General features: G+C 41.8%; 1 protein-coding gene across 1 annotated transcript in view; it reads left to right on the forward strand.

The window, feature by feature from the left end:
• Nucleotides 1-7,628: 7,628 nt before the first annotated feature.
• LOC111144580 (1-acylglycerol-3-phosphate O-acyltransferase 5) overlaps nt 7,629-19,568 on the forward strand; it is a 73,835-nt gene continuing 61,895 nt past the window's right edge. Inside the window, exon 1 of the mRNA XM_022498942.1 lies at nt 7,629-7,904. Coding sequence (XP_022354650.1) covers nt 7,686-7,904 — 219 coding nt within the window. The 5' untranslated portion in view covers nt 7,629-7,685. The remainder of the gene's footprint in view (nt 7,905-19,568) is intronic.

Below are 19,568 nucleotides of genomic sequence, written 5' to 3' on the forward strand. Positions count from 1 at the left end.
AAGCTTTCCAAAATTATCATTTTCATTTGAAAGCTCAAGTTTTATTACCAGCAATACTATCTATTGTTTTCCTTGAAGTGACATTTTGTTCATTTTTGAGAAAATATGCCAGAATAACCATAACTTACGTTATTCTTTCAAGTGAAAAGGATGTTCCTTAAAAAACAAAATAAAACAAAACAAAAACAAAAGGTAGCTATTTCAGTCTGAAAAAAAAAAAAAAAATCAAAGTTTTCTCCAGGGAACTATTGTACTTAAGTGAAATCACGCCTGCTTCACAGATACTCCCCATTTACTCACAATGTTAATGGGTAAGGATTTAATAAACCTAGTATTTTTTTGTTGCTTCATCAAGGATATTAACTGAAACGATGGTGTTTTTGCCACAAGTATGTGGCGATGAACATGTGGACATGTGGTATTTTGGCTTTGATGCATGCTAGGGTGCTAGCGGAATTACCCAAGGTCGTCACTGAAAATTCAACACAGTAAGAAAGGCAAATCACAGTTCACTGCCATTAAGAAACATTTCACCCTGGGGCAACCTTCAGGGGCTCAAGGTCCACACTTCAGACACCACTGCCTGATGGCCCACCCCAGAGCCCAGATTAAAGCCAATTTCTCCCAAACAGGACCTTGGTTGGGGGAGGGATGGACATATGACCCAAACGAAAACCTTCAATCAGGTCAAGAGGCGAACAGGACCATTGATGCACAAACATCCACTAACAGAAGCATAGGCGAAGAGCTAGAACACTTTTACAACTCTAACCTCTAGGCGAGACAGTGGGATTTGAACAGCACTGAAAGAGACATCCAGATTTCATTCCACGTACATATACATAACATATATATATATTTTTTTTTTTGAAGTATTATTTAGGTCTTTTGGAACAAGGATGCCTGTTTTAGTTTCACAAGTAAAAAATAAAGGTTTGCATGGTAGCTGACCAACAGAGGCAGAGTACTGGGCTGTATAATTTTAGGTCGTTGTTGAATTGAAGGCATTCTTGTTTGGGATCTTTCCAGCACTCACACGGAGACAAGTGCTTCTGTTTGTTTCTAATGCCATCACAACCAAATCAGCACCCTGTTACCACCTGGACCGTCAATTTACACAGTTGATCAGGTTATAGCTTTAATGACACGCCACACCTGAGTTCATGTACATTCCTCAAGGGCCTCAGGGATACCGTGAAATCTCATAGTATTCAGGATGAATATTCTGTAGTTTGTACAGAACATTACTGTTTACTCAACTCTGCTGTCAGATTATTCTGTGGAGATTCCAAGATCTTGTGAGAATATATACTTTAGGAGGACTCTTCTGGGATCATCCAAATAAGACCTCCTCCATCTGAATATTGTAGAAGTATTATCGTCTGTTTTTTCTATGTCCATGTTTTTAATTTTTTTGTTAATATTTTTATGTTTCAATACCATCTTTTATTTTGGTGTTGGTTATGTTCATTTACATTTTCCACAAACACAGACAGTTGTACTAACATTATTTTTTGACTAACTCATTCTTTTTACTCTGGTTTTAAATGCCACTTTCAAAAAATACAAAATTCACAGCGCATGGATTTGGGGGCTCTTCCTTTTCCTCCGCTGAAGCACCTCTCTGCTCACTAGTGAAAATACTACTACTGCAGCATTAGAGTAGGTTTGATATGTACCGGAGAAAGCCACCCCCCTCCCATCAGTGTGTTGTTTCTATTGCTGCTGTAACAAATTACCACATAGTAGCTTAAGTAATGTAAATTTGTTATCTCACAGTTTGGGAGATCAGAAGTCCAAGATGAGCCTCACTGGATTAAAGTCAAGGTGTTGGCAAGGCTGGCTCCTTTGAGGGCTTAGGGAGGAGATCTGTTCGGCAACCTGTCCCCCATCCTTGGCTCCCAGCTGCTTTCCTCCTTCAAAGCGAGCAAACGAGCAAACGAGCAAACGAATGGAGCCCTCTCCAGCTGCATGTCTCTGAACACATTCTCCTGCCTCCCTTTTCTACTTGAAAGGGCCCTGCTGATCACATGGGCCAACCTGGATAGCCCAAGATTCTCTCAACGTGTGCTGATTAGTAATCCTAAATTCCATCTGAGTCTCACATTCTCCTTTGCCATGGAAACTAACTTATGCACAAGTTGCAGAAATTATATTGTTATCTTCGGATGAATGTCATTCTATCAATCAGTATTCCTCCTTTAGAAAAACTACTTGTTTTCCTTCATGAGTTTTAGAACAAATTTGTCAAGGTCCCACTACACTGTTCTCTTGCTCCTTCACACCTCCCCCAACAAAAACAAAAAAATCTAGTTAGATTTCTATTGAATACGCATTAAAGTTAGAGTGTGATGTTGAGTATGTCATACATCCTAACAGTGATAAAAACTAAATTCCCATTTATTGCCCTAGAGGAAAGACGATTTTTCTTGCTATATGTAGCAAATATAAAATGGTTTTCATAATCAAAAGAAATGTAGGGGCACCTGGGTGGCTCAGTCGTTAAGTGTCTGCCTTCAGCTCAGGTCATGATCCTGGGGTCCTGGGATCCAGCCCCATACCGGGCTCCCTGCTCAGTGGGAAGCCTGCTTCTCTCTCTCCCACTCCCCCTGGTTGTATTCCCTCTCTCACTATGTCTCTGTCAAATAAATAAATAAAAACTTAAAAAAAAAAGTATGCTCTACAGATACATGATATACTTAAATAATGTTATTTTTCTGGATATTTAATTTTTGTGATCTGCCAGCTATTTTTTTCTTGTGATTTCTTTTCCCATTCTAAATAAATATCCATGTTCACATTTACTTTTGTATTTGTAAACTTGTGTTTTTTCTTCAAAGGCTCCCACTCTCTCAGCTAATTTCCACACCCCACGGAGCCTGTTTCCACTCCATCAGATGAAATTCCACCTGGTTACTCCAGCCTGAAACTTGGAAGGCTTTCCTCTCTCCTCCCTTTCTCATTTATCACCACCAGTCAATTAACTCCCGTGGATCACACCTTTCAGCTATCTCTTACTCACCTCTCTGCTTATTTTTATTTGCCCAGGTAGTAAGTAAATCTCATACCTCCTCCACACACACCTCACAAAGGTCATGACCTCAAGGCCCCCATCTGCTCTTTATCTTTGAAACCCAACAGAGTGGGTGGGATATACGACTAGCAGTGCATATACATTTGTTGAATCAGTATTTCTTGGTAAAAACCTGAAACAATGCAGAAAGTCCTGTTGCACTTTATCTGAGCTTACTCCCCGCCCCCCCACGAGATAGTTAGTCATCAGTAGTTTCTAGACATTTGCACGTAGAAATATTTAGTTTAGATTACTCAGCAATCTTTTTTTTTTTTCTTTCACTTAATGTGCTGGAGATCTAGGGGAATACATTTCAATCTGTTTGTTTCTTGCCACCTACAATATAGCATTTCACTTGTCATCTTTGTGAATTCATGTAATCATTATACTACAGACGCTTATTTAAGTAGATTTACGGATTCAAAGCTATCTGTCCACATGTGGCGGACACTGTCAAATTTCCCTCTGAAAAGGCTGTACAGGAGGAATTAATGTCTTGTTCTCCATACAGGGTCACCAACGAAGTCCAAGCCGACATTCTCTCTAGTTGAGATGTTGGAGTTAGCAACATCTCCAACCTGCTCCCGATCTACCTGCCAGGCTGCCCAGAACGACTTTTTAAAAACCCTTTTTTAAACCTTTCAGTAGCTTTCCAGACCTTTTGGGATAAGGTCTAAAATCTGTTACATGTCTCATAAGTCCCACCGTCATGTGGTTCCTCCCCCATCTTTCCTTTCCTGATTCAACCGCTACTATCTTTGTCGCCTTCCCTTGCCCCACTTACTTTCTCCACCAACAATTTTCAAACTATTCCATGGGGTATCCCTGAGAATATGTAAAGATGTGGTCATGAGTAGTTCTAAAGGACCTGAGTTTCAGATACTTAACTTCCCTGAAACAGACCCGCCTATGAAGACTCCCGGGAGTCCAGACCTACCTTGCATTTCACAATGGTCCCCACCACTGAGTCCACCTCAAATCTTCACTGCACAGCACTGCAGAGGTGGAAAGGTGTAATAAACTTGAGGACACCAAAAGATAACTTAAAATTTATTTTAATTAAGGCATCATTAAGACAGGCATTGTAAATAAAACTTTATTTACAATAATTATCAGATTTTGTGATACACACTGATTCATGGTATATTGCTAACAAGAATAATAGCTCAATACAGGAGAAATTTTTGCTTTTAGATACTTGATGATATAGTTTGAGCAATAAAAGACTTTGAATCATAAAAGGACAGTTCATTAAGTTAAATTCTGTGGTACAAGTGGAATGAAATATGTTTTCAAGGAGAAAAAGAAAGGATCAATGTAAAATTCTAATTGGTTAAAAAACTATTTAAACAGATGTATTTAAACAGATGATGATGGGTAATAAATCACCATGGTATTCCTAATCCATTCAGACCATTTAAAAGATTTCTATAACCACTTTATTTTTTTTTTAAGATTTTATTTATTTATTTGACAGAGATCACAAGTAGGCAGAGAGGCCGGCAGAGAGAGGAGGAAGCAGGCTCCATGGTGAGCAGAGAGCCCGATGTGAGGCTCGATTCCAGGACCCTGGGATCATGACCTGAGCTGAAGGCAGAGGCTTTAACCCACTGAGCCACTCAGGTGCCCCACCACTTTATTTTAAAATGTCATAATTCATCAGAACTTACTTTTGTAAGTAATTAAACTTATAATAAAAACAGTTTTAGCTATTAACTTAAAAATGTGTGAGGGAAATACAATTCTTTTAGGTGGCATCCAATTTTTTTTTTTAAGTGTGGCCCATTCCATGGGGCTCCTGGGTGGCTCGGTGAGTTAAGCATCTGCCTTTGGCTCAGGTTATGATCTCAGGGTCCTAGGATGGAGCTGCTCAGTAGGCAGTCTTCTCCTGCTTCCCACATCCCACATCCCACAGTCCCCCCTCAGTTGTGCATGCTACCTCTCTCTCAAATTAAAAAAAAAAGTGTCCCCCATTCCAATGCTCCACACAGGGCTTTTCAGGGCTTGGGTACACTGCACTCTCAGCTTCTGTATTCCAGATATGAAGTTCTCACTGGGAGGTTCTTCCTCTTCCTCTTACCTCTTGCTGTCGCCTAGCTAACTCCACTGTTAAGTTTCACTTTAAGTGTCACTCTGCTGGAGAAGTATTCTTTGTACCCAGACTAAATGAAATCTCCTTAATAAATGTTCCCATAGTACTATGCATTTTCTCTTTATGTAAAACTTACCCGCGTGAAACCCTTCACTGCACCTAACTAAGCATCAGAAAGTCACAAACAGAACTGGTCTTTCCACTGCTCTATCCCAGTGCCCCTGCATGCAGGCTAGGGTAGCTGGACTTCCCTAAAAAAACATTTTTCTAGAGCGGTAGAAAAGGAAGTTAGACTGCAAGAGATTAAAAAAATGTAGAGGTAAAGAGGTAGAAACAGAGAATGTGGGCTGACTACCGCTTAAGAAAGGAGTAAGTGACCAGAGGGGAGAGTGAATCTGCCACTATTACTAGGAAGGGAGACGAGCGCGGGTCTAACCAGGGAGGCAGGCCTGGGTTTGGATATAAATGGAGACCAGAGGAACTTAAGCTCTGCGTCTCCAGGCCAAACCACTGCACCGAACTTCACTCCTTGGTGACCAACAGTAACTGGGGCGTAACTCACAGAAAGCAACATATTTACACCCACCACACATATTTACTGACTTCGTACATACAGATCGTAATGTGAACACTGAGCCTACTTTATCTCTTCATACATTTTTTTCTAATTGTAGGCATGTCTGGTCTCAAAGGAAGCATGAATGGCACTGGAGAAGCCCACTACCTACACCCAGGACTTTTTCCTTCCAAAAAGAAATCTAGTTCTTCTCACAGTCCAGGCCATTACTTCCCACAGAAAGAGAGGGGAAACCTTGTTGAAAATCTTTCTTTTGTGTAATGCTTCCTGTTGGCAATACACTTGTCCAAGTACCTGTTCCCTGAGAAGTCTAGTCACCTGGCTTTGTCTCCGAAGATAAGCATCTACCAATCACGTTACACGATGTCGATCCCCTATAGTCACAGAAAGTAGCCACTGTTCTGGCCCTGATTAGAACTTTCCATTAAAATGGCTCCCAGCATAAAGCTACCCCACAGACTTCCGTTAAGGAAAAAAAAAAAAGAAGAAAAACGAAAAAAAAAAAAAATCTTATCACTTACAGCATTTGGCATCCTTTGGAAGTGCAACCGTCCCCAGAAAAGGTTACACATTAAACCACTTTTACTGAAGCCAAAGGGCAGGAGAAGGATCCAGAGATCACTGGATCCGTCTTCACATCCACAAAACAACTGCCCCGCCTTCCTAGAATTTTGTTTCGGTCAAAAAGTGTGTCAGTACTTTATATATTCTGTATGTACAGTCCAGGTACTTTTAAGTACTACCCCAAAACGAGGCTCCTTATTAAAACAAAATGGGAAGACAGAGACCCAGGCGCCGGGGAAGTGAAGCAGGAGTGAATCCGAAAGGTCTGACAGTCAAGGCGTGGAAAGCACCTCGCGAGAAGGCGGTCCAGCCGAGCGCCAACATGCAATTGCCATCATTACTGTGGTGGGAAAAAGCGAGCCTGACTCCGAACCTCGCGAGTGGCGCGGCAAGGGAAGGGAGTCCAGCGCGCTTGCTGGGGAGAAAGGGACCAAGCGGGGAAGGCGGGCGGTGGGAGCCACCTAGAAAGGGAGGGGAGGCATCTCGCCAAGCCTAGCGCTGGGTAGATAATCCGGGGCGGAGCTCTGATAGCGCTTATCGCACCCCCTGTTCCACTCCAGGCCTGCCGTCTGGGCCTGCCCGAACTGAGCCGCCAAGTATCCGCGCACGCACGAGTCCTCCTGACAAGACAGCGCTCTGCACCACGCCTGAGACCCACCGTGTTAGGGGACATCGCCGCATGAAGGCGCATTCCGGGACCAGGGGCCCACAGAGCGTGCGAGCAGAACGTGGGGCCTGCCCTCCAACCAACCCGGGCCCCCTCCTCTGGCCCGCACCCACCTGCACCCACCGAGCCTGCCAGTCGCCACCTTTCTTCCCGCGTCTGCAGCGAGACCAAGCTTCGAAGCATGCGTAGCGGACAGACCCAGGCTGTCCGCGCTTCCGGTCGACAGTTGCGCTTCACTGTCAGCGCATTCGAGCAATCAGAGGATGTGTTAATTTCACGGAATCCCGCCCCCTACGGGGGACTATGGCAACCGGAGGCCAATCAGGCGGCGTGTTGTTGCCGCGGAGCCCCGCCCCCGACAGGGGCGCTGGGTGACGGGCGAGGGTCATGGGGTGTAAACGCTTTTGAGCTCCGGAGCCTCGGAGGGCCGCGGCATCCCCTTGCCCCGCGGCCGCGAGCAGCGCGTCCGGCCCCGCACTCGTCGGCCCGCCCAGCGTCAGGCGGCGGTGCGGCCCATGCGGTTGGGGGCGGAGGCCAGAGCGGGCGCGGGCTGGGCGTCTCAGGTGCGGCTGGCGGCCCGGAGAGGTGAGGGGGCGGCGGTGCGGCCCGGCCCGGCCCGGTGATTGGCCGCCGGCTGAGGGCAGCGGGGCGGCCTGGAGGCGTCCCGGGCGGGGAGCAGCCAGCGGAGCATTCCGCGAGCGGCGCCGGCAAGATGCTGCTGTCCCTGGTGCTCCACATGTACTCGATGCGCTGCGTGCTGCCGGCCGCCGTGCTCCTGGGCACTGCCCCCACCTACGTGCTGGCCTGGGGGGCCTGGCGGCTGCTGTCCGCCTTCCTGCCCTCCCGCTGCTACCAGGCGGTGGACGACCGGCTCTACTGCATCTATCAGAGCATGGTGCTCTTCTTCTTCGAGAACTACACCGGCGTGCAGGTGAGGGGCGCGGCCCGCCTTCCGCGTGCGTCTGCCGCGCCCGGCTCCCGGCTCTCCACCCGGGTCTCGGCCAGGAACCTTCCAGCCCGCGCCCCGCCCCCCACCCCAGGGTACTTTTGGATCGTTCCTCTCTGCCTGGCAGATCCGGCCCCAAGAACACGTGCCCTCGCCCTGTCCTCCCATTGCCGCGGGAGGGTTCACGTTCTTAGGTAGGGTTTGGTCTGACACTTCCTTGCAGGTACCCCAAGCTCTCCAGGGAGCTGTGGTTATGTTGTTCTGAGGCCACAAGTGGGATCAGCCGCCCCCTTCTCCGCATCTTTTACTGTCTGTCTCGGTGCTTAGCTAAGTAGGTGCAGATGAGCACTTAAGTAGGGCAAGCAGTTGACAAGTTTTTTGGCGTCTGGTCTAAGAAGATTGGCAATATTTGAAGTCAAAAGGGCGCTTTTCAAAATCGGAGACCTTCTCTTGAAACCGATGAATGTTGCTTTTTGGACAATAATTACAACTCTGTTTTGCATTCTTCCCCAGTATAAGTGAAAGCTGGACGAGGAAATTAATACGTTTGTTACTGTAGAAGCCTTACGGTAGATAAAATTCTTGCCAACTTAAACTGGGCTCAAATGTGTGACTGATGTTTTGTCTGATGACTTTCTGTTATTTTTCTGTAGAGACTGGATCTGTGGATTAAATATGTATAAAAAAATGTAGAAGGTCCCTTAATTTTAGTTATTTGAATTCTCTTTTACAAAAATAACGTTTGCAGATTTTCCTTTTATTTCCCAATTTGAATAAAAGAGCTTGATTCTTGGATATTCCTTATATCCAATTAGTCCTTTTTTTCCTCCCCTTTTCTTAGTCAGGGTTGGGTTGAAGGGAATGGGATGGCATTAGTTTTGTCTTTTTGCCTTTTTTTTTTCCTCAAGCAGCTGTTTTCACCCTGTTGTCAACCAGCTACTATTTTCAGTTTGCAGTTGCACTGCTGTGGATCCCTGATGACTCTGAGTTTGCCCCAGTTGGAGGTTGTTTGGGGGAAGGGAAGTAGGAGAAGCCAGGGCCTACATTTAAAACCAGTATCTGTAAGTGCTTCCTAGAAAAAAAAGAACGCTCTTTCAGATCATGGTTTCCTGTTAATTGGCTTTTAAAAAAATGGTCTTCATTTAAAATTTTCACAAATTCAGACCAATCATTTGCCTCCCTTTGCTCTTCACCGTATTTGTCTAAATGTATGGTTTTGTCATGATTAAAGAGTTAATTTTACATCAGATGATAGCTGACCTGGGCTAGGGTACAAACAGAACATAGGACAAAGTCAGTTACCTTTTAGAAAAAGAATACTGCCTGTGGTGGGTTATTTCATTTTTGTTCAAAGAATATAGCATGTTCCATGCAATATAATGGATAATATACCAGTGTGTTTAGCAAGTTTCTTATTTTAAAAATGATTATAAAATTCCGGTGTTTCTAAATTGTATGTCTTATACCCTGTTCAGTGTAGACCTCCAGTTTAATTTTTGAGTTCTCAGCACTTCGTTTTTTAAAAAATTTAATCTATTGATCCTCAGTGGGCAATCAGTTCTAGAATTCCTAACAAACTTTAAGGAGCACACATTAAATAAAACTTTGAATTGTACTCAAGGGCCATTAGATATCCTTTTATAGATGCATGAATGACAATATCCAGGATAATAAAGGAAAGGAAATGTATTTATAAGGGCATTCTATCACTTAATTCTTAGTATTACTTACTGGTTTTCATCAGTGACTGTCATGGTAAAGATTTGATTAACATTTTAGTTTTTCTTATTTTGCTAGGGGACTTTTTTTTTTTCCCCTTGAATTGTTTTTCACCTCTAGTTTGCAAAGAACAGAGATGATCCTCATCTCTGTTCTGAATATAAGAATGTTGATTCATTTCTGAAGAAGTGTTAGTAATTTTAAGTTTTTGGATGAAAGGAAGTTCGCCATTAAATTATATAAATTGTAGAAGTATATTTAAATTGGAATTTTTTCCACCACCTCTCATAAGGCAACCACCAGTCTGATCTCTGTGTTCATGTTTCTTTTTTGTTTGTTTCGTTTCTTAGATAACACATAAAGTGAAACCGAATGGTATTTGTCTGTCTGACTTATTTCGCTTAGCATAATACCCTCTGCGTCCATCCATGTTGTCCCCAATGCCAAGATCATTCCTTTCTCTGTCTCAGTGATATTCCTGTGTGTGTGTGTGTGTGTGTGTGTGTGTGTGTGTGTGTGTGTAGCACATCTTCATTTATCAGTGGACACATAGGTTGCTTCTGTATCTCAGCTATTGGGAACAATGCTGCAATAAACATAGGGGTATATGTATATCTTTTTGATTAGTGTTTTTGTTTTCTTTGAGTAAATACCCAATAGTGGAGTTACTGGATCAGGTAGTATTTCTATTTTTAATTTTTTGAGGAACCTCCACCGTTGCTACACCAGTTTACGTTTCCACCAGCAGTGCACGAGGGTTCCCTTTTCTCCACATCCTTGCTAAATGTCTTTCTGATACTAACCATTCTGTCAGGTGTAAGGTGATAACTTATGATTTTGATTTGCATTTGCCTGTTGATTAGTGATGTTGAGCATAAATTAGAATTATTTTAAATGGAATTTTTAATGCTTTTTAATTCTAAGTTTTAAAAAAGAACTGGATGGAAGTAGTTGCTTTGGAAGCTGTTAAAAGTTAATGTATTTTTTTCCTAAATGTCAGAATTCCTTTCTCATTATTAAAAAAAAAAAAAAAGTTCTGCTTTTTTCCCTCCTTCTGATGGGATGAACTAAAAACTGATCATTGATATTTGCAGAACAAAAATATCTAGTGATATAATACATGCCTCCTCATTAACATCTAATAAGTATTTTAGTCAGATTTTTTTTTCTGCTTAAATCCTTTTCTAACATTTGGAGTTTACTTTAAAATGTATTTTACATTACAGGCCCTATCTTCTAATTTGCTGTTCCTCAAATGCTAACATGATAGAACAACAAAATGTGGACTTTGAGATAAGATGAATTTAATTTTTCAACTGACCTACTTCAAATATAAAGTAGTCCAAAAAACACCAGAAACAAGATGACAGAATTTAAGCCTAAAATTTTGATTTTTTTAAAATATGTTCAGTTAGAATACTCTTAACTTCTCTAATTCATACTTTTAATTGAAACATTGTTTCAAGTTCTTCCAGAACAACCAAGGCATTCATATCTGGAGACCATTTATAACTGGTTCTTTTTGTAGCACTGTTTCATCAAACATAGGCCTAGACTTTTAGTTAAATTTGTGTCTTGTAGCTAAAGGCAGCTAAACTATTTGAATAAAACATGTTTATTTAGAATGGGAAAAGGGACCTTGCAAGCCCACCTCCTTTTTACCACATCTGGATTCTGTCTGCATTTCTGCTGAAAGGTTGCCCAGAGTCATCTTAAGTATCAGTAGTCCTAAAGAGAATATGAATACTTTGTATCCTTAATTTCCTTTTCCTCTGCTTATTTATCATCCATGTGAAGACCTTAAAAGACCTGAGAGGACTTCCTTCAGTTTTAGCTGGGGCCTGACAGAGCCAGTCAGATTCCGTTGTGCTTCTGCCTCTGTGTTTTTAAGAATGACACCAGCCTTTCATAGGGGAAATTAAACATTTCCCAAATCAAATAGGATTCCAGTCTAACACATTTTGAGTCTGGATAGGGAGTAGACTTATAAGAAAATCTTAGAGGGGCGCCTGGGTGGCTCAGTGGGTTAAAGCCTCTGCCTTCAGCTCAGGTCATGATCCCAGGGTCCGGGGATCGAGCCCCACATTGGGCTCTCTGCTCAGCGGAGAGCCTGCCTCCTCCTCTCTCTCTGCCTGCTTGTGATTTCTATCTGTCAAATAAATAAATAAAATCTTAAAAAAAAAACTTAGAGAACTGTAATTAGAACCTTTCTATAAATAAAAATTTTTGTACTTTCTATAAATAAAAATCCCTGATTGAGCAAGCAAGTTTTTTGTTTTGGTTGCATTGGTCTAAGATTCCTTTTAATGTCTTATTTTTCTATTTTAAATCACAGATGCAATAAAACATTCATGCACTGCCAAAATATTTTGAGAAAGTTAAAGTTCCCTCTGCCTACACACACCTTTCCCAGGTATGCAACAATTTGGTGTGTAACTTTAGATTCCTTCTAAGAGTTTTTAAATAAACGTAAATTGTGGGAAGACTTCTGCAATTAATTAACTTCTCAGGAGGGTTTTATAGTCGCACCCAATATGTCTGTAACCTGCGGGGACACCTCTATACTCTTATGATGAGGATAGGAAAATATGAATCTACAGGCATAATTTACTTTCCCTCTTCATGAATTTGTCAGAATTTGTCGAGCCAAATGAACTGACAGCTGACTCTTCCTAAATGGACTAGAAATTGATTTTTCCTGGGACGCCTGGATGGATCAGTCGTTAAGCGTCTGCCTGCTGCTGCCTGCGGCTCGGGGCATGATCCCAGGGTCCTGGGATTGAGCCCCGCATCGCATTGGGCTCCCTGCTCAGCGGGAAGCCTGCTTCTCCCTCTCATACTCTCCCTGCTTGTGTTCCCTCTCTCGCTGTGCTTCTCTCTGTCAAATAAATAAAATCTGAAAAAAAAGAGAAATTGATTTTTCCTTTAATATTTTCTTGTTTTATTATGGTTTCTCAAACACAGGTTGATAATGTAACCCAAAACTAAGTAGTAAGTTCTAAGGAATCCCCCAAAACTACTCTTTATTCCTTCATTCGTGCAGTGTCGGAGTGTGTATCTTGTTCCAGATCCTTAGCTGGATGCTGCGGGACACAGTGAGGAGAACTGTGGGCAAGATCCCTGCCCTTTTGGAGCTCACCTTCTAGTGAGAGACAAATGATAACAAGAAAACTACAATGTACTGTGCTCTGTGAGACTGTTAGACTAGTGGTTGAGGAAGTGTGCCCACACCGGTGACATTTGTACTGAGCTCTGAAAAGGGGCCAATCGGAGCATTTGTAGTAAACCAGGCGAGGGATGGTGGTCAGAGTTGTGGACAGAATGGACATGGAGAGAATGTAAAGACTCCCAGATCTATTTTCGAAGTAGCTGATAGGGCTTTGTGACTGGCTGTGGAAGAGAAAGGAGAGGGAGGGGTCTGTAACAAACTTGGGGTTGACTGTGTCAGTTGTGTTCTAGCATGTCAGTTGCGTCACTGTCACAAGGTAGGCGCTGTTCTTCCCATTTTACCGATGAGAACGGAGGCACCAGTAGTTCACATCTGTAGTAGTTAAGGCAGGATTCAGTACAAGGTGCTCTGGCTTCAGGATCCATTTTCCGAAGATGCTTTGCTTGATGGTGTGGTTATATTGGTTGAAATGAGATCCCTGCTCTCAGTTTATTCGTGCTAGGAAAAATATGGACAAACAATTCCAGTAGAGGAAAATACTGAAATCGGAGTGTTTGTTAGCTTTTTGATACAAAGATAAAATAACTTCGCCTGGATTCTTCAAGAAGGCTGTATCAATTTTTCTGAGTTGCTTTGAATCTTTACTTCAAACGGGAGAAAGTATCGTGTGTTTAGGAAAAAGAGGCCCTCACCGGACAACTGAATGAAAATGAAGACAACTAAGTGTGGCCTTCAAAGCTGTCTAAATTTTGCTCTGGCCAGTTTTTCTGTTTCTTGGTTTCACTGTAGCCCAACTGCTGCTTCCTCCCCAGCCCCCGCACATCACCAGTGTCTTTTTAAGCATGTGCCTGTGGACTACTGTTCTCTGTATACTTTCTTCTAGCTGAAGCCTCAGCTTTCCCTCACCCCCTCTCGGTGTCAGCATCACACGTGAATTAACATATGAAATATTAACATTAACATTAGCGTCTTTTAATGTTTGTATTATCCCTTCTACAAGTTTGTAAACTTGTGGAGATGGCAATAAAGGGGACAGTATCTTAATTTTTCCCTTTTAACAAAAGGGCAGAGTACAGGGAATACTGGTCTGAGTTTTTGTGGAAATGTAGATGAATCTCACTTTTAACAGGAGTGGGTTCTTGAATGAGCTTACTGGTTGATAGGTTTTGATTTAATAGGGACTACAGGTCTAGTGAGTCTAATTGTATTTTTTACTTAAATAGATAAAAGGGAAAGAAACATGAACTGCACACTTAGAAGTAAAACTGTGAAAGAATAAGGTCAGAGACCTTATAAAGGAGGCAGTTCTGCAACAGCCAGCAATATAGAGAAACCTTTGTTTGCTTGTCCATAAGAACCTGTACTTTTTGCTACTTTTGAACCTATGCAGTTCTCTAAGGCTTATTTTGTTTCCTCTTTCTGTATGGGAACTAGCATTGGAAATCCCAAATAAGCAAGTGTTGTCTGAGTATTTTAGAGGACTGTATGCTTCTGGAAGTGAAAGTGGTATTTGGAAGACAGCTTTATTTTGCCTGGTCTCCAGGTGGAATTCAGGAGGAAGAAGAAATCAGGGGTGATACCTGGAGCATCACCTAAAATGCTAATCATATTCTAGGCATTCATGTTTTCCTTTATTTTTAAACTTAATTTTTTAAAACAATTTTATTTGAAAAAGAGCATGAGCATCGGGGAGGAGGCAGCAGGAGGAGGAGATGCAGACTCTGCGCTGAGCAGGGAGCCCGACTCGGGGCTTGATCCCAGGACCCCAAGATCATGAACCAAGCCCAAGGCAGACGCTTAACCGACTGAGCCATCCAGGCTCTCCCTGGGCACTCGTGGTTTAGAATGAGAAAATAATCTGTACTCTCAACACACAGTTTAGCAGTGTAGAAAGAAGTCAGCTTAAAGAAAGCGTGTATGAGTAAGTTACAAAAGAAAGGAATCAAGAGCCGTGGGAAAACAAGAGCTCTGCAGCTGAATCCCAGCGCTTGCCGCAACTGCAGGGAGCTTGTGCGGCTCAGTGGAGGACTCGGGTACAGCAGGGCCCACGGAGCGAAAGGCCGCTGCTCTTCCTGTCCCGTGTATTGCTTTGTTCCCTGTCTTCGTTTGCCTTTCTGGAGGAATATTTTTTGTGTCTCTTTAATTTTTTCTTACGAGTTTCTTATCTCCTTAGTGTTCAGACTGAAAAAAAAAATCACATAAGCTTCTAATAAATGGGAAGTTTCCTCATTCAAAGTTCGTATTTGGAATTTTTGCAGAGATACTTTTGTAACGTTCGAAGGAGTTTTGGATCTTGGTGTGAGAAACCTGGGCGTAATTCCTAGCTCTCTGACAGAGTATGTGTCCGCTTGAGTAAGTCAGCTCCCAGCTCAGTATTCTCCTCCTTCAATGAATACTTAGTCATGCCGTCTGGAAGACTGAATGAGGCAGCGTGCGGAGCTGCCCTCAGTGACCGGCATGTCATAGGTGCTCAGCAAAACACCCTGTAGGGTAAGGACTGTGCCAAGGGACATGCATGAAGAATGTGTAAGAAAGCCTTGTGGTTTGTAAGGTTCCTTTTAAATGTTGCATGGTCCTTATAGCATACTGCTTATTAGACAAATGACTACGTTTCTACTTTAATCAGAGGGCATTGTAATTTTCTTATTTGGTAAAGTGTTTGAGATTGGGCAGAAAAAAACCATCATGTTTGTATGTGTTACAGTAGACACCTTATGCTGGTTAACTTGTGATATATTTCATTAGCATAAAAATGCATTTAAAAATTCATTTCAAATGATTATAAATATCATAGAGTATAAATTATATATGTAATCGTATTAAAACAATTTATAGTTGCATTTTTGTGTATCACAGACTTTTTTCCCCTCTTATCCATTAATCACATAGCATAGTTGTGAATAAAAAATTTCAATTTATTGGACAGTCATAATAACAACAGCTAACTTTTGGGGAGCTGGTTACTATGTTCAAGGCATTGTATGAAGTAACTTACCTGGTCTCATTAATTAGGAGTAGTTGCCATTAGGACATTCATTTTACATGTAAAGAAATAGATGTGGAGACGTAAGGGATTTTGCTCAATTTCACACAATTAGTAAGGTGATGGACTAGGATTCAAATCCAAGTCTTGAATACTTAAACCTGTGTTCTTAGTGAATTATTATGTTGCAGTGTAAAGGAAGAAAAACTTTTCCTCACTCTTAGGTTCGTAGCTGAGATCTGCAAATTGAACTGGCAAAAGTCAGATTAACAGCAGAAAAGACACACATTTTACTGATGTTAATATTTTTACATGCATTGGTGCCTCACAGAAAATAAGTGAAAACGAAAAGAAGTGAATAGACTCGGCTTGAGGGGTTTATATGTCATTTTAACAAGGGCAGTAACTCAACATGACAGAAAAAGGGCCTTTGGCCATTAGGGCTGGTAAATTGTGGGCAGGTCACTAGAGAATGGGTGAGAGATAAGAGCGGTTTAGTAACGTTTGCCATGCGGACTCATCTTGTGCTATCTCTGTTTTTTTCTGGCATTCTAGAAGGGAACACCTTTAGGAATGGGTATTAACATCACCCTTACAAAGGGAAGCTTAGGACTCAGGCAGAAGGGGGGTGCAGAGGGGTCTTCCTGTGTTTGCTGCTTCTCACTTTACTTCACCTCAAATATCCTTATGCCATGTGGCATATTTTGGGGTAGCATATTCTGGTCACCCTGAACAGAGTCTAGATCTAAGGGCAGTGAAAAAGTTTTTTAAAAAATATTTCATTTTGCATACTGAAAGAAAATGGATATTATTGAGATAAAGAATCTGTCCCCCCCCAAAAAAAAATGCTGTCCACTTATGTCCTGGTGGGATTATTAGATACTCTGCTGTGTTAAACACATGGTCACTATAGATTCCATTTTACTCCCATTTTTTCAGGATACAAAAGAGTTTTTAGGTTGTTTACATATCATGGGAGAAAATTTAAAAATAATACAAAGATACGGTCACAGTGAGGTGAAAGAAGTCTGCCGCTACATCCAGGCCACCTTCTGAGAGCCGGTTTGTGCAAGTTAAACAAGTTTGTTTGACTAAAGCAGAATAGTAACTAGAGGATCAGTTGCAATGAAGATAATTTATTCAAAGAGCATTTTTATTGTCCCCTTCTGAATTAATAAAATGAAAAGGAAAAATTGTTCTTTTTTCTATAGGGACTTTCTTTTTTTTTCCACAAGATTTTATTTATTTATTTGACTGAGAGAGAGAGCGCGCGCACAAGCAGAGGGAGCAGGCTCTCTGCGCGGTGGGGCTTGATCTCAGGATCCTGGGATGATGACCTGAGCCGAAGGCAGACACCTAACTGACTGAGCCACCCAGGCACCCCTCTGTAGAGACTTTAGATGAGTTTTTAAAAAATGGATAAGCTAAAATTAAACAATTATGATTAACCTAAAATTAAAGAATTGGGAAGAAGAAAAAAAGCCATGTTTTTCATGTGCCTTGTTTTGAAGGAACAAATTATCTGCAGAAGACCTGATGAATGTGATTCAAAATATATGTACTAGAAGATTCACAGAATGCCTTAAAAAGTCATTGGTGCATTTAAAGTGTTTTACTTACGCTTATTCCAAAACCTTTTACTGCTGAAAATGAGATCTAGCCTTATCTACTTGTGAAAAGTAAAAATGCAACTTAATAATTCAGTAAACTTGTGCTGAAAGCCATCTGAGTGCCAGGCTCGGGGGGTAGAAAAATGAAGACCGTGCCACGGAAGAGCTTATGAGCCACCCATACGTGACTTGCAGATAAATACGCACAACATGTGGTTGATGCTCCCATAGGAGTGTGAATGGGTTTGTTCCAGGGCAAAATGGGAGCGTGTGTGTGTGTGTGTGATTAATGCCGGCCTCTGGGTTAGAAGGCCGGAACGCTTCAGAGAAGAGGTGAATGCGTGCTGAGGAGTGGATTTAAGATGATTACACTGAGATAGCGCTGGTAGGCTTATAGGTCATCATATAAAGGTCAGGGAAGAAGACCGTCCCCTGCCCAGTGGTCCTTCTAGCGGGACCTAGAATCAGATTGCCATGCGACAGATTAATGGGAGATAACCAAATTTAATGGTGTATGTATGGGGACTCCACACCCACATGAGATTCCAAAGATAGTCAATGGGAAGCTTACCTGAGCTAAGGGGTGGGGGGTTCGGATACGACAAGGAGAAGGCTGTTAGCAGGAAGGTGAGAGGAGGTGCCTTATGATGTAGATAAGTTTCTTAGGTAAAGGGGAGTCTGGTTAGAGCTCCATTCCTGGAACAGGCTCTCCTTTTCAACGCAGATGTAGGCCTTTGAGAGCCAGGCAGATAGCTTTTCCTGCATCTGCTGGGTTTTGATTACTTTTAACTTAATCTTTATGCCAAAGTGGACTGTCTAGGGGCAGCCTGCCCTTGGTCTCTGTATAATCATTTAATAATTAATATGTTAATATGTATAGGTATTTTGTAAGTTCTTAGAACTCTAATTTAGAAACTGCGGCTATCTAATTAACCATGTATTTGTTAATAACGTAGTAATAGCTGTTAAGTATTTTGAGAATCTGCATTCTTAAAGAATAAAAATTTTTTGTTTTCCTCCTTGTTAGTAAATTTAAAAACAAACCTTCCACTTAAATGAATAAAAGAAATTTGACAATTTTAAATTAGAATGAAATGCTTTTTCTTTGAAACCTTGGAAATAAACCAAGTGAAGAATTTAAAACTGCATATATTGATACCTAAAATTGTAATTATGCATTCCTTTCTTTGGCTTGTCAACATTATTCAGAATACTTAATAAAGATTTTCAACTATTACAGTAAGATTTATAGTTCATAATTTCATTTACTTTGCTTTTAGATCTTTTCAGGTTTTAATTACGAAGGGCTCCTCTTTTCTCACTTACTTCTGATGAATCCAACCAATTTATAGTGGCAAATGAAAAAAATTTAAATAGGCAATCAGTCCACATATTTACTTTAAGATAACTAAATTATGTTTTGTGAGGGCCTTACCCTCTTTTTTTCCTATCTTCTTGCATTTTATTTGGAAATGCCTTTTATTTCAGTGAGATACTATGCATATTGAAGAATAATTTTTTTGAAAAAAGTTGGAAGGATGCATGTGTATATTTTCCCTTCAGTAGCTATGAATTGGTTTTTTTTTTTTCCTTCAGAGTGATCTAGCAGTAGAACTATGTTTTTGCCATCTGTTTTTTGTTTTTTTTTTTTTTAAGATTTTATTTATTTATTTGTCAGAGAGAGAGGAGCTAGAGAGAGCACAGGCAGAGTGGCAGGCAGAGGCAGAGGGAGAAGCAGGCTCCCCGCCAAGCAAGGAGCCCGATGTGGGACTCGATCCCAGGACGCGGGGATCATGACCTGAGCCGAAGGCAGCTGCTTAACCAACTGAGCCACCCAGGCATCCCTCGCCATCTGTTTTGCCCAATTAAGTTCACTATTGATTTTCTGTAGATACCGTTGAGGCCACTTTTAGGAAGCAGGTTTCAGCAGTGGAAATGTGAGCAAGGGAAAAGGGCCCACAGGGACCACTGAGCTGGATGCAAACAGGCTCATTAAGCGACCCACCTGCAAATGGCTATAGGCCCTCACCTACCAAAGGGCTGCTTACAACCAGGCACAGTTACCAAAAAAGGAAGAATTCCATATGTTCCTGTACCTATTACTACAGTCCCTCATCTCTGCCTAGACAGACAGTCTCTCCTTGGCCATCCTGCCTGCTCCTGTTCTC

Source organism: Enhydra lutris, unplaced genomic scaffold (assembly GCF_002288905.1).
Source record: "Enhydra lutris kenyoni isolate GAN:26980312 unplaced genomic scaffold, ASM228890v2 scaffoldscaffold11, whole genome shotgun sequence".
Lineage (NCBI taxonomy): Eukaryota > Metazoa > Chordata > Mammalia > Carnivora > Mustelidae > Enhydra > Enhydra lutris.